Genomic DNA, 11,554 nt, shown 5'->3' with positions numbered 1-11,554 from the left:
ACGGGGAAGGTGATGTACGGGGCGTAGGTCCGCATGGCGGTCCAGAATACGGGCCACATGGTCGCACGCACCTCTGGATGCCAAAGTCTGAGAGAATGAAAGCCTGTTTGTTAATTGTAGTCCACTTCTTCAGGAGGTAGCGCCCCCTGGAGGTATAATCTAACAAATGCACTCAAGGGGACTAACTTTTTAATGACAAGATATTGTGCTATTTTTGTGTTTTCTTTACCTGACATTTTGAAAGTCATGCATTTGTCTTATCTAACAAAACGATAGCTCATTACTTACAATAAGTACATAATTTACATTATGTCTTTATTTCTTTTGCAGAAAAGAGCAATTCGTATTTTTAAAGTAGGATATACAGACCACACAAATCCACTCTTCTATAGGTCAGGATTAGTGTTGTAACGATACCAATCTTTTGGTACCGGTACTAAAATTATTTAGATAATTTTCTGTACTTTTTTAAATAAAGGGGACCACAAAAAAGTTGCATTATTGGCTTTATTTTAACAAAAAATCTTAGAGTACATTAAACACATGTTTCTTATTGCAGTTAAGTACTTAAATAAAATAGTGAACATACTAGACAACTTGTATTTTAGTAGTAAGTAAACAAACAAAGACTAGAGAGAGAGATAATTAGTCTGCTGACATATGCAGTAACATATTGTGTCATTTATACACCTATTATTTTGTACACATTATGAAGGACAAACTGTAAACATGGATTATTAATCTACTTGTTCATTTACTTTTAATATCTGCTTATTTTCTGTTTTAACATGTTCTATCTACACTTCTGTTAAAATGTAATAATCACTTATTCTTCTCTTCTTTGATACTTTACATTAGTTTTGGATGATACCACAAATTTAGGTATCGATCCGATACCAAGTAGTTACAGGATCATACATTGGTCATATTTAGAGATGTCCGATAATATCGGCAGGCCGATAAATGCTTTAAAAAAGTGTAATATCGGAAATTATCGATATCCATCCATCTTCTTCCGCTTATCCGAGGTCGGGTCGCGGGGGCAGCAGCCTAAGCAGGGAAGCCCAGACTTCCCTCTCCCCAGCCACTCCGTCCAGCTCTTCCTGTGGGACCCCGAGGCGTTCCCAGGCCAGCCGGGAGACATAGTCTTCCCAACGTGTCCTGAGTCTTCCCCGCGGCCTCCTACCGGTCGGACGTGCCCTAAACACCTCCCTAGGGAGGCGTTCGGGTGGCATCCTGACCAGATGCCCGAACCACCTCATCTGGCTCCTCCCCATGTGGAGGAGCAGCGGCTTTTCTTTGAGCTCCCCCCGGATGGCAGAGCTTCTCACCCTATCTCTAAGGGAGAGACCCGCCACCCGGCGGAGGAAACTCATTTCGGCCGCTTGTACCCGTGATCTTGTCCTTTCGGTCATGACCCAAAGCTCATGACCATAGGTGAGGATGGGAACGTAGATCGACCGGTAAATTGAGAGCTTTGCCTTCCGGCTCAGCTCCTTCTTCACCACAATGGATCGATACAGCGTCCGCATTACTGACTCCGAGGTACTTGAACTTTATCGATATCGGTTTCTTTATTATCGGTATCGATTTTCTTTTTAAATCAACATAAAAAACACAAGATACACTTACAATTAGTGCACCAACCCAAAAAAACTCCCTCCCCCATTCACACTAAAGGGTTGTTTCTTTCTGTTAAAAATATTCTGGTTCCTACATTATATATCAATATATATCAATACAGTCTGCAAGGGATACAGTCCGTAAGCACACATGATTGTGCGTGCTGCTGGTCCACTAATAGTACTAACCTTTAACACTTCATTTTACTCATTTTCATTCATTACTAGTTTCTATGTAACTGTTTTTATATTGTTTTACTTTCTTTTTTATTCAAGAAAATGTTTTTAATTTATTTAACTTAATTTTTTGTATTAATTAAAAAAAAAAAAAAAGGACCTTATCTTCACCATACCTGGTTGTCCAAATTAGGCATAATAATGTGTTAATTCCACGACTGTATATATCGGTATCGGTAATTAAGAGTTGGACAATATCGGATATCGGCAAAAAAGCCACTATCGGACATCCCTAGTCATATTCAAAGTCCTCATGTGTCCAGGGACATATTTCGCCACACCTAGTGTGTGTGTGTGTGACAATCATTGGTACTTTAACTTTATATTTACTGACTCTATAAACATAATATGAATTTTGTTTTAAACGAAAGATGTTGTGATGCCAAACAAATATAAATGTAGGTTTCTCAATACCAGACCTGTTTTTTTGTGCCTTTAAAAAAGAATTAGAACTTTACTTTAAAACGCTTTCTACCTCTAACAACCAAAAAGCTGTGAAAATGATGATGTGCCTATGGCTTTACACTTATATATTTTTTGTATTCTTCTTTAGTTGCTTTATTGAGTTTAAAACCCCCTGGCGCTGTTTTTGTACTTGATTATTATTATTTCTTTGATTGTATGTAAATATTGATTATAAATAAAGGTTTTGGGAAAAAAAAAGCCAGATGGGTGCCTCACTTCCGGTTCAAGTGACGTCATGCGAGTTCACTTCCTGTTGTAAATAAAATGTTATATTCATTCGAGTCGATCACTTTCAACCTATGCTGTGCTCTTTTTACGACTATGTACACAATTAAATAGTTTAGTTGTTCAGATAGCAATGTGTTCATACAAGTTCATATTGGGGAATGTAGTTTTTAAATAGAGAAAATGGCCAAAGTTCATGTTAGCTTTTAAGCTAGCTAGACTAATACTAAACGTCGGGGTTTTTAGCACAGCGTGTTAGTTTAATAGCCAGCAGGACAGCAGCGTGTCGTGTTATTTTTTAAACTATTATGTTTGTAATGTAATGGTATTTGTAATGTTATTTCACTCACCTTCAGTTTTAACGTTGGTGCCTCGGCAGACAGACGTCACTTCCGGGGAGGGAATATACGCTTCCTGCTTGCTACGTTATTGGTCAGAAAGTCTTGTTCGCTCTTTACAGCACAGTTCCTGTGTGTTCAGCACCACCTCGTGGTCAAAGCAGTACATTGCCAAATATTTTTTATTAAACCTCTAAAAAGGGTTCGTCTTCTGAAAACTGTAGGGTAATATTGTTTAGGTTTGCTATCAATAAATTCAATACAAATTCAGTTCCAAACTATACATTTCCAATCATTACATATTTTAAATGAGTCATTCATCAAGAGAATACACCATAGCAATTTATTTGTTTTGACAATAAAAAAAATACATTTGGCAAATCACAGTGGAATGTAAAATACAATTTGCTTATCAAAATAAACAGAGGGGGTATTTTTGCAGGTAATCAGAGGTATTACAAAAATACTCCTAAAAACTCGCTTTCCAGTTGCAAAAAACGTTCTATTAGGTGCTTGGGATGATAGAAATCGACCGATGCAGATTATTAGTGGTCAAGGAGGCTGATAACTGACATTTGGAGCAGATATTCATTTGCAGGAAAAGTTATTTAAACATGAATAGTTTGAGCGAATAAACAGTTGGACAAGGCTTAAAGTCTTTTTAGATAATTTTTTCTACTTGGGATCATATAACTTGACCTTTGTCGCGTAAACAGCTCAATTCCCATATATAATGTCAATGTAATTATCTTTCACTAATGTAAAATACTGGAGTATGTTTACTGAGTGCAGGAGTTTTAAACATGTGTTAGAGGTACAATCAAGACTAATTGTTCCACCGCTGACATAAAGGCACTACTTCGCCCGTCCTGCCTTGTTTTGGTGTCAAGTCTCCATAGCAACGAGCTGCCAGGTTGCGTCCGGCTGGTGTACCGCGTGCACAGGGGCGTGTCCTGACGACCTCACATCAGCCGGGTGACGGCGCCCGATAGGAACTCCTCGTAGTTGAGGCGGACGTTGCCCGTCCTGCTGGTGTCTCTCTCCCTGAAGACCTGCGTCATGCTCTCCATCTGCGTGCACGCCTGGATGAAGCGGTCCAGCTGGATGCCGGGACGTGCCGGCTGGACACTGTAGCGCCGCACCAGGGACTCGGAAAACTGGGGACTCAGGTTGTAGCCCATCTGCGCGAGAGCTGGAGGGAGGACCGGATAAGTAGTCGGCTTGCGTATTGCGTCATCTATTTTTTATTTTTTTTATTGCGGTTCCTTACCTTGGTGTAGCTCCGTGCCGCTGATGGCTCCCGAGCGGTCCCGGTCATATTGCTGGAAGAGCGCCCTCCACTTTTGCATGAAGCCCCACAAGGCTGAGAAGCTCAGGAGGTCCATGCGGCCTGACCTGGTCTTGTCAAACATGTCTAAACAGGCAAACACAGCGTGCAGATATCACTGGGAGATGAGCGATATGGACTAAAATCGATATCGCAATATATATTGCAGCCTCCTGCGATAATGACATATTACAACAAATATTACCATTTCAAAAAGGGTAACAAAGCCTCTTAAGTTGGCTGCTGACTTATGCATTAACATTTTCCCAAAACTATTATTAATCTACTTGTTAATATCGGGTTACTGTCATGGTTCTATCTACACCTCTGTTGAAATATAATAAACACTTATTTTTTCTCTTTCAATACTTTACATGAGTTTTGGGCAATCCAATATCAAGTAGTTACAGGCACAGTATAGGCCATACTCATGCTGATACTGCTATAACATTTTCAATATCATTGAATGACTACATTTCTTATATTCAGACAAAACCACAAAGTTCAATCAATTATTAATTATAAAAACTGATTTTCAAGGCAAAAACTGATTGGATGGAAGTTGATTTTCAAGGCAAAAACTGATTGAATGGAAGTTGATTTTCAAGGCAAAAACTGATTTTCAAGGCAAAAGTTGATTTTCAAGGCAAAAACTGATTTTCAAGGCAAAAGTTGATTTCAAGGCAAAAACTGATTTTCAAAGTAAAAGTTGATTTTCAAGGTAAAAACATTTACCTGATTTACATTTGTTTTTTGCGCATTAAGTTCTAAGTCAGGACTTATTTCCTGAGTTGGTGAACAATAACAAAAACGACATGTGTTTATCATGTTTTTTTTTTAATAATATACTGTATATATTATCTTCTGAAAACTATAACAACCTACTTGTTAATATCTGGTTTAACTTGGTTGGATTTACACTTTGCTAAAATCTACTAATCTTCTGTTGTTTGGATACTTTGTATTCGTTTTGGGCGATACTGTACTACAAATTTGGGTATCGATCCAATATCAAGTAGTTCATGGCGGTAGTTTTGACCATACCAATGCTGATTCTTAACATTTTTAATATCATTGAGTGATTTCATTTTTAAAATCAGACAAACGGAACAATATTAATTAAAAATTTAAAATGATTTCCTACTATTGACTCTGACTTAATACGGGTTTTGCACTTGAAGTCCTCCTGTGTCAGGACTTATTTTTTGAGTTTGTAAACAAAAACGACTAAATGTTTTGTGATAATAGAAAATATTGATGCAATCAGTAGTATTGAGCCTATAATATACTCATGCTATACTTGATATCGTTACGGTCCATATCGGTATCAATCCTCCCACATCTGTTTACATTCAAGAGCTCCAGTGTAGCATGGCTTATTGCATGAGTGTCCTAAACACAGCCTGTGTTTAAACAAGACCGTTTGAAATCGCAACATGATGATTTCATATTTAATGTAAATATCTGACATTGTGAGTAACACTAATCAAACTGTGTGCGCAGCATTAACTTATATGACCCAATCCAGACAACCTTCCCTAGTCATGGCGCAGAAAAAAAAAAATCTACCAGCACAAAAACTCAACATACATGGTCACACACAACCTGCTCACTGAAATGTGTGGTTATTTGAAAAAAAAAAAAACAAAAAAAAAAAAACGTCCAATCAGCATAAAAATGTGAAATTACACCCATTTAAATACATTGCAAAGCATAATGGGAAAAATGCAAAACCCTGGACAAGTCGCCACCTCATCGCAGGGCCAACACAGATAGACAGACAACATTCACACACTAGGGCCAATTTAGTGTTGCCAATCAACCTATCCCCAGGTGCATGTCTGTGGAGGTGGAAGGAAGCCGTAGTACCCGGAGGGAACCCACGCAGTCACAGGGAGAACATGCAAACTCCACACGGGAAGATCCCGAGGCCAGGATCGAACCCAGGACCTTCGTATTGTGAGACACACGCACTAACCCTTTTGCCCAATGCCCCCCCCCCCCAGTCTAAAAGTTAGGACACCCCTGGCTTATTGTATCTTTCTACAGCGTGTAGTGTAGCATGTTTGGCTAGTCCTATTCCTCCAGTGATAATGATACATGTGAGAAACTTGTGTAGGGACGATAGTTGTTTTCTTGTTGCTGTCAAATGTGTGGCACACAGCTAGAATGTCATCAAGATGCATTATCAAAAAAATCAACATGCACTATCATGATTCGACAATAGTACTAAAAGTGATCATATACATTGCACAACTCTAATATTGGCATCTAAACACATGGAAAGAGAAGATGTGGGACTCACTGATCATCATGAGGCATGTCTCGTCGTTAAAATTGGACCAGTTGGAGTTGACCAGCGCCTGCTTGAGCTCCTTCATGTTGATGAAGCCGCTGTGGTCTGTGTCCACACTCTGGAACCACTGCTGGGCCTCGGGGTTCACACCGGGAGGGATGTTGCCTATGGACACAACCAAGAATGTGTTGCAAAGAAGACAATGATGCGGATTTCAGAGGTTGTTACCGTTACGGTCCGGGCCGGCCCCTGGCATGAGCGCTCTGGGCGGTTGTTTAGGGAAACACAATTATGGCGAGCAATCACTTCTGACGGAATGACCTCATGAATAAAATGATGAACTTCCAGATCGAGACAAGTACCGTATTTTCCGGACTATAAGACACACTTAAAATCCTTTTTTCCCCTCAAAAACAGTGCGTCTAATGTACGAAATAATTCTGCTTTTGCTTACCGATCTCAAAGCAATTTTATTTGGTACATGGGGAAATGATAAGTGTGCCCAGTAGATGGCAGTCAAACATAAGAGATATGTGTAGACTGCATTATGATAGCAATATGACTCAAGTAAACAACACCAAATTTGTATATGTTCCATTGAAAATATAGAACATTAAACACGCCGCTCAAAAATCTACCAAATGTTTTAGTACGACTTTGTTATTGTTCCTCCAGGACCAGGAGGCGTGTGGGTCTGATCACAGCTGACTCTTCTCACCCTGGACACAAACTATTCTCCCTTTGCCCCTCAGGCAGGGGACTACGGTCCATCCAGACCCACACCTCCCGCCCCCTGAACAGTTTTTCCCCCTCGGCCATCAGACACATGAACAATAACAAGATCTGATAGCTCAGTTACAGCTCATGTTATTACCTATTCTGTGTTATGTGTGTTTTATGTTGCAGGATTGTACCAAGAAAAAGTCCTAGTTTGTGAACCCGTTTACAAACAATGGCAATAAAACTATTCTGATTTGGTAAGCTTTGAAGCCGCACCGCTTGATGGATTGTCGGCGCATTCAACATAGGAGTATTATTATGGTGTGTGTATAAGGTAAGACATATTATCTGGCATTTTGTTTGGCAATATTACGCAAAAGCAACTTTTCTTACCTTCTGTTACCTGCTGATCTGTATTTGGGATCTGCATAAATCCTGAAAAATTGCGCGCGTCCGCCTTTGTAGTCCGTCCCGACACCATAATCGATAAGCTTCTTCTTTTTCTCTATCTTCTTGTTATGTGACATTCATCCTCCACTGTTGCCATTTCTAATATAAAGTAGTGTAAAGTTCTTACTTTATATCTGTCAGTAAACTCACCATGAAAGCACTAAAACATACCGGTGTAGTGACTTTACATTATTCACCCAAGGAACTTTAGTTATTAGAGAGTTCCGGTCTGACGATTTTTCACGGGACACATTTCCGGTGTCGTTTCTGGATGAGGAGATGCTGCTTAGTTATTGATTGAAGTAAAGTCTGAATGTCATTAAAACAGTTAGCGCCATCTTTTGACACTTCTTCCACTCCCGTCCTTGCATGCTACCGCTACAACAAAGATGACGGGGAGAAGACACTGTTGAAAGTGAGCCACGTAAATAAGACCCGGCCACAAAACGGCGCACCCTGAAGCGACTGTCAGAAAGCGTCTTGAAGATGATGTGTAAAACATCATCTATGCAACATTTTGACCAGAGAACCACCATTACATGTTATGTAGACCACAAGGAAGTCTTTTACATTTAGATAATAAATAAATAATATGACTCCTTTAATGCACCTTATAATCCAGCGCACCTTATATATGAAAAAAGATCGAAAATAGGCAGTGCAGTGCGCCTTATAATCCGGTGCGGTCTATGGTCCGGAAAATACGGTACGTCTCCGTGTACGCACGCTCCATTCAGTCATTCGCTTGACATGCCTGCCAGGCAAAACTCGGGGCTCATCATTGTAACCAGGCCAGCCTTCCACTCACGTTCTGCCTTCCCAGTCCCGTCTTAGCGCTTCAGTGTGTGTGCCTTTTCTGTGTTTTACAAGTCGTCCATTTAACTAACTCAACAGGAGTCCCAAAAAGCCAACATGACAGCGTGGCAAAAAGAAGAGAGTCCATGTGGATTAAAAAAAAAAAAAAAAAAAAGAAGACTAGTTGCGAGGGGTACTGTACGGAACAATGACGAGACAGGCTTCGTACTGCAGCAAGTTTTAATTGTGAAAAGGCTGGACAGCTCTGGCAAACGGTGCCAGAGCAGACTTATTGCACAGGTAGGGATGTGCACTGTTGTTTTTGTAAGTTGATTTTACTTTATTAAATGTTTATTATAGTAGCAGTATGGTTGCTTTTAAGGTTTTTGTGACATCTGTTGGGCTTTTGTGTGTGTACGTGTTGGCAGAGCAGCGCTTTGTTGTTAAGGCAGCTGCCTTAACAACAAAGAGCTACAGCCTAAACTAAAGTATTTTATTAAAAAAAATGTTTTTTGTCCTGTCCAGCTTCTCAGGCAAATCATATAGTTGATGTAGATGCCCATAATTACTCTTCAGATTTACTTTACTAAAGAGAAGTGTAGGATACTTCTGTCATAAAAGTCATAAAAATGGGGCTCCACGGTAAATTTTTGGGGACCCACTTTTTTGTACGCGTTTTGCAAACAAATGATAAATGTATGCATTATCCTGTTATATCTCACATTCTATATTGTGTTTTGGAAAAAGGTTATCATAAACTTTATCAATCAATCTCTGATAAATGCACGCATCCCTGTCCAGGGTCAGCGCTCGTATGCATGTACGTACATACATTTTTTTTCAATGAATTACCGGTAAGTAACGTTTATGACAACCTTTTTCCTAAACACAATATAGAATGTGTGATATAACAGGATAATGCATACATCCATCATTTGTTTTCAAAACGCTTACAAAAAAGTGGCACCCCAAAAATTTACTGTCGGGCCTCACTTTTATGACTTGATGGGTTCCCAGGGACCCCATTTTGAACATTCCTAGCACCAACACTGTGGGGTTACAGTACCTGAAGGAGCAGGGTGCCTGTAAGGCGCACCATGAGGTTGTCCACCGTAACCGCCTGGGGCACCACCTGGTCCAGGTGCATAGTGCCCACCTTGTCCTGGTCCAGGTGCATAGTGCCCACCTTGTCCTGGTCCAGGTGCATAGTGCCCACCTTGTCCTGGTCCAGGTGCATAGTGCCCACCTTGTCCTGGTGCGGGTGCATAGTGCCCACCTTGTCCTGTTTTTTTGATTGATTGAAACTTGTATTAGTAGATAGCACAGTACAGTACATATTCCGTACAATTGACCACTAAATGGTAACACCCCAATACGTTTTTCAACTTGTTTAAGTCGGGGTCCACGTTAATCAATTCCTGGTAAATTCATGGTCCATGTGCATAGTGCCCATCTTGTCCTGGTCCAGGTCTATACTGCTCACCTTGTCCTGGTTCAGGTCTATAGTGCCCACCTTGTCCTGGTCCAGGTCCAGGTCCATATTGGCCTCCTGCTGGAACTGCTGCACCTCCATAAGGGGCAGAGGGGTGTTGGCCACCCCCGGGTGGAGCAGTGGGTGCGGTCTGTCCCGGATAGCCCTACAAGTGCAATAGTTTACAGACAATTGAATAATAGAGTTCAGTGAATAGGATATCAATATTACTTTATCAGTTAAAGAAATAACTTTTCACTTTCCATTCATATTAAATCAGTTCTTCCATCATAGTTTGTCTGACGTGTACTGCAATATTTCATGGAGGGCTGTGGAGCTAGATGCTAACATCGACTTAACGCTAATAAAACCGTAAATTAGTCACTAAAGCAACAGCGTGTTAATAATGACAACATCACGTCAGACGAAATATATTTAAAAAAAAAAAGATAAATAAGAAGGAAGTATGACTTTACCTGTCCGTACTGGTAACTCATTTTTGACCGACTCTGCTTCCTTCCAGCGAAGGGCGGGTCTTGCAGATCAGACCGAGCACTGATTGGTCCCTTTGCCGCCAGCATAGAGCGATGTTGATTGGATGAGAGGATGGAAACGTGATGACGACATCAGCGAGCCCAAATGACTCATGTATCTCATGACGTGCACGCCGATACTCATTGAGCGCGTCATGCAGACAAGCCACATGTTATATTATATTACAATAATGGGAATGTCATCCTGGAAAAAGAAAAACAACGTACAATTTCACAAAGTAAAATAAAAGAATAAGCATCTTACAATTGTAATATTGTACCTTTTAACTTTATTGTACTCCAGTCTAATAATACAAGTTAATAATACATGTAATTGTAAATTGCGTCCCCTTTTATTATTGTGTTTTCTGAAATATGTAATATTGTCATATTTTTTTATTTTGGTCTGTGTATTTGTAAGTATTTTTTATTTCTAATTAATTTGTGTTTGTGTAACTGTAAGTTGTTTTGTTTTGATAATTTTGTTTTTTGTGTGTTTTCTGAAATTGTAAGTTATTTCATCTTTTGTTATTTTGTTTTTTATAATATAAGTTTTTTGGTATTTTTAATTAGTAATTGTAAGTTGTTTAGTTTTTGTAATTTTGTTTTTTGTGTGTTTTCTGAAATTGTAAGTTGTTTCATCTTTTATTTTGTTTTTGGTAATATTAGTTGTTTTGTTTTTTAATTAGTAATTTTGTAATTGTAAATAGGTTTTTTTCTAATTTGTGTTTGTGTACTTGTAAGTTGTTTTGTTTTGATATTTTTGTTGTTGTTGTTTTCTGCAATTGTAAGTTTTCATCTTTTTTTATTTTGGTTTTAACAATATAAGTTTTTTGTTTTTTTAATTAGTATTTGTGTAATTGTAAGTTTTTGTAATTTGTTTTTTGTGTGTTTTCTGAAATTGTAAGTTGTTTAATCTTTTATTTTGTTTTTGTAAAATAAGTTATTTTGTTTTTTAATTAGTAATTGTGTAATTGTAAGTTGTTTTGTTTCTTTTATTAGTGTTTTTGTAATTGTAAGTTGTTGTTTTTTTAATTAGTAATTGTGTATTGTAAGTTGTTTAGTTTTTGTAATT

General features: G+C 38.9%; 2 protein-coding genes across 6 annotated transcripts in view; both read right to left on the bottom strand.

Annotated features, from left to right (window-relative positions):
• The window catches only part of smim12 (small integral membrane protein 12), a 4,000-nt gene extending 1,018 nt beyond the window's left edge, over positions 1 to 2,982 (bottom strand). Inside the window, exons 1-2 of the mRNA XM_061983340.2 lie at positions 2,900 to 2,982; positions 1 to 87 (exon numbers count right to left, since the gene is read on the bottom strand). The exon at positions 1 to 87 is cut by the window's left edge and continues 1,018 nt beyond it. Of these exons, the coding sequence (XP_061839324.1) occupies positions 1 to 59 (59 nt within the window). The 5' untranslated portion in view covers positions 60 to 87; positions 2,900 to 2,982. The remainder of the gene's footprint in view (positions 88 to 2,899) is intronic.
• A 563-nt stretch (positions 2,983 to 3,545) lies between these two features.
• On the bottom strand, positions 3,546 to 10,513 carry pef1 (penta-EF-hand domain containing 1). Of its 5 annotated transcripts, none has more exons than XM_072915593.1 (6): positions 10,423 to 10,513; positions 9,931 to 10,112; positions 9,542 to 9,759; positions 6,520 to 6,675; positions 4,158 to 4,301; positions 3,546 to 4,079 (listed from the first exon to the last, which is right to left on the bottom strand). In XM_072915593.1, exons 1-6 carry the CDS (start codon positions 10,441 to 10,443, stop codon positions 3,850 to 3,852), a joined length of 951 nt encoding a protein of 316 aa, XP_072771694.1. In that variant the 5' UTR covers positions 10,444 to 10,513; the 3' UTR covers positions 3,546 to 3,849. The 5 variants fall into 5 exon arrangements, with proteins under 5 accessions (XP_072771694.1, XP_061839327.2, XP_072771695.1 ...); XM_061983343.2 differs by having other exon boundaries at positions 9,542 to 9,757; positions 9,959 to 10,112; XM_072915594.1 differs by having other exon boundaries at positions 9,542 to 9,727; positions 9,959 to 10,112.
• Between the last annotated feature and the right edge of the window lie 1,041 nt (positions 10,514 to 11,554).

The sequence above is a fragment of the Nerophis lumbriciformis genome, linkage group LG21 (genome assembly GCF_033978685.3).
Source record: "Nerophis lumbriciformis linkage group LG21, RoL_Nlum_v2.1, whole genome shotgun sequence".
NCBI lineage: Eukaryota > Metazoa > Chordata > Actinopteri > Syngnathiformes > Syngnathidae > Nerophis > Nerophis lumbriciformis.
Note: the sequence above shows the minus strand (reverse complement) of the source record. Positions and strands in the feature narration are given on the sequence as shown.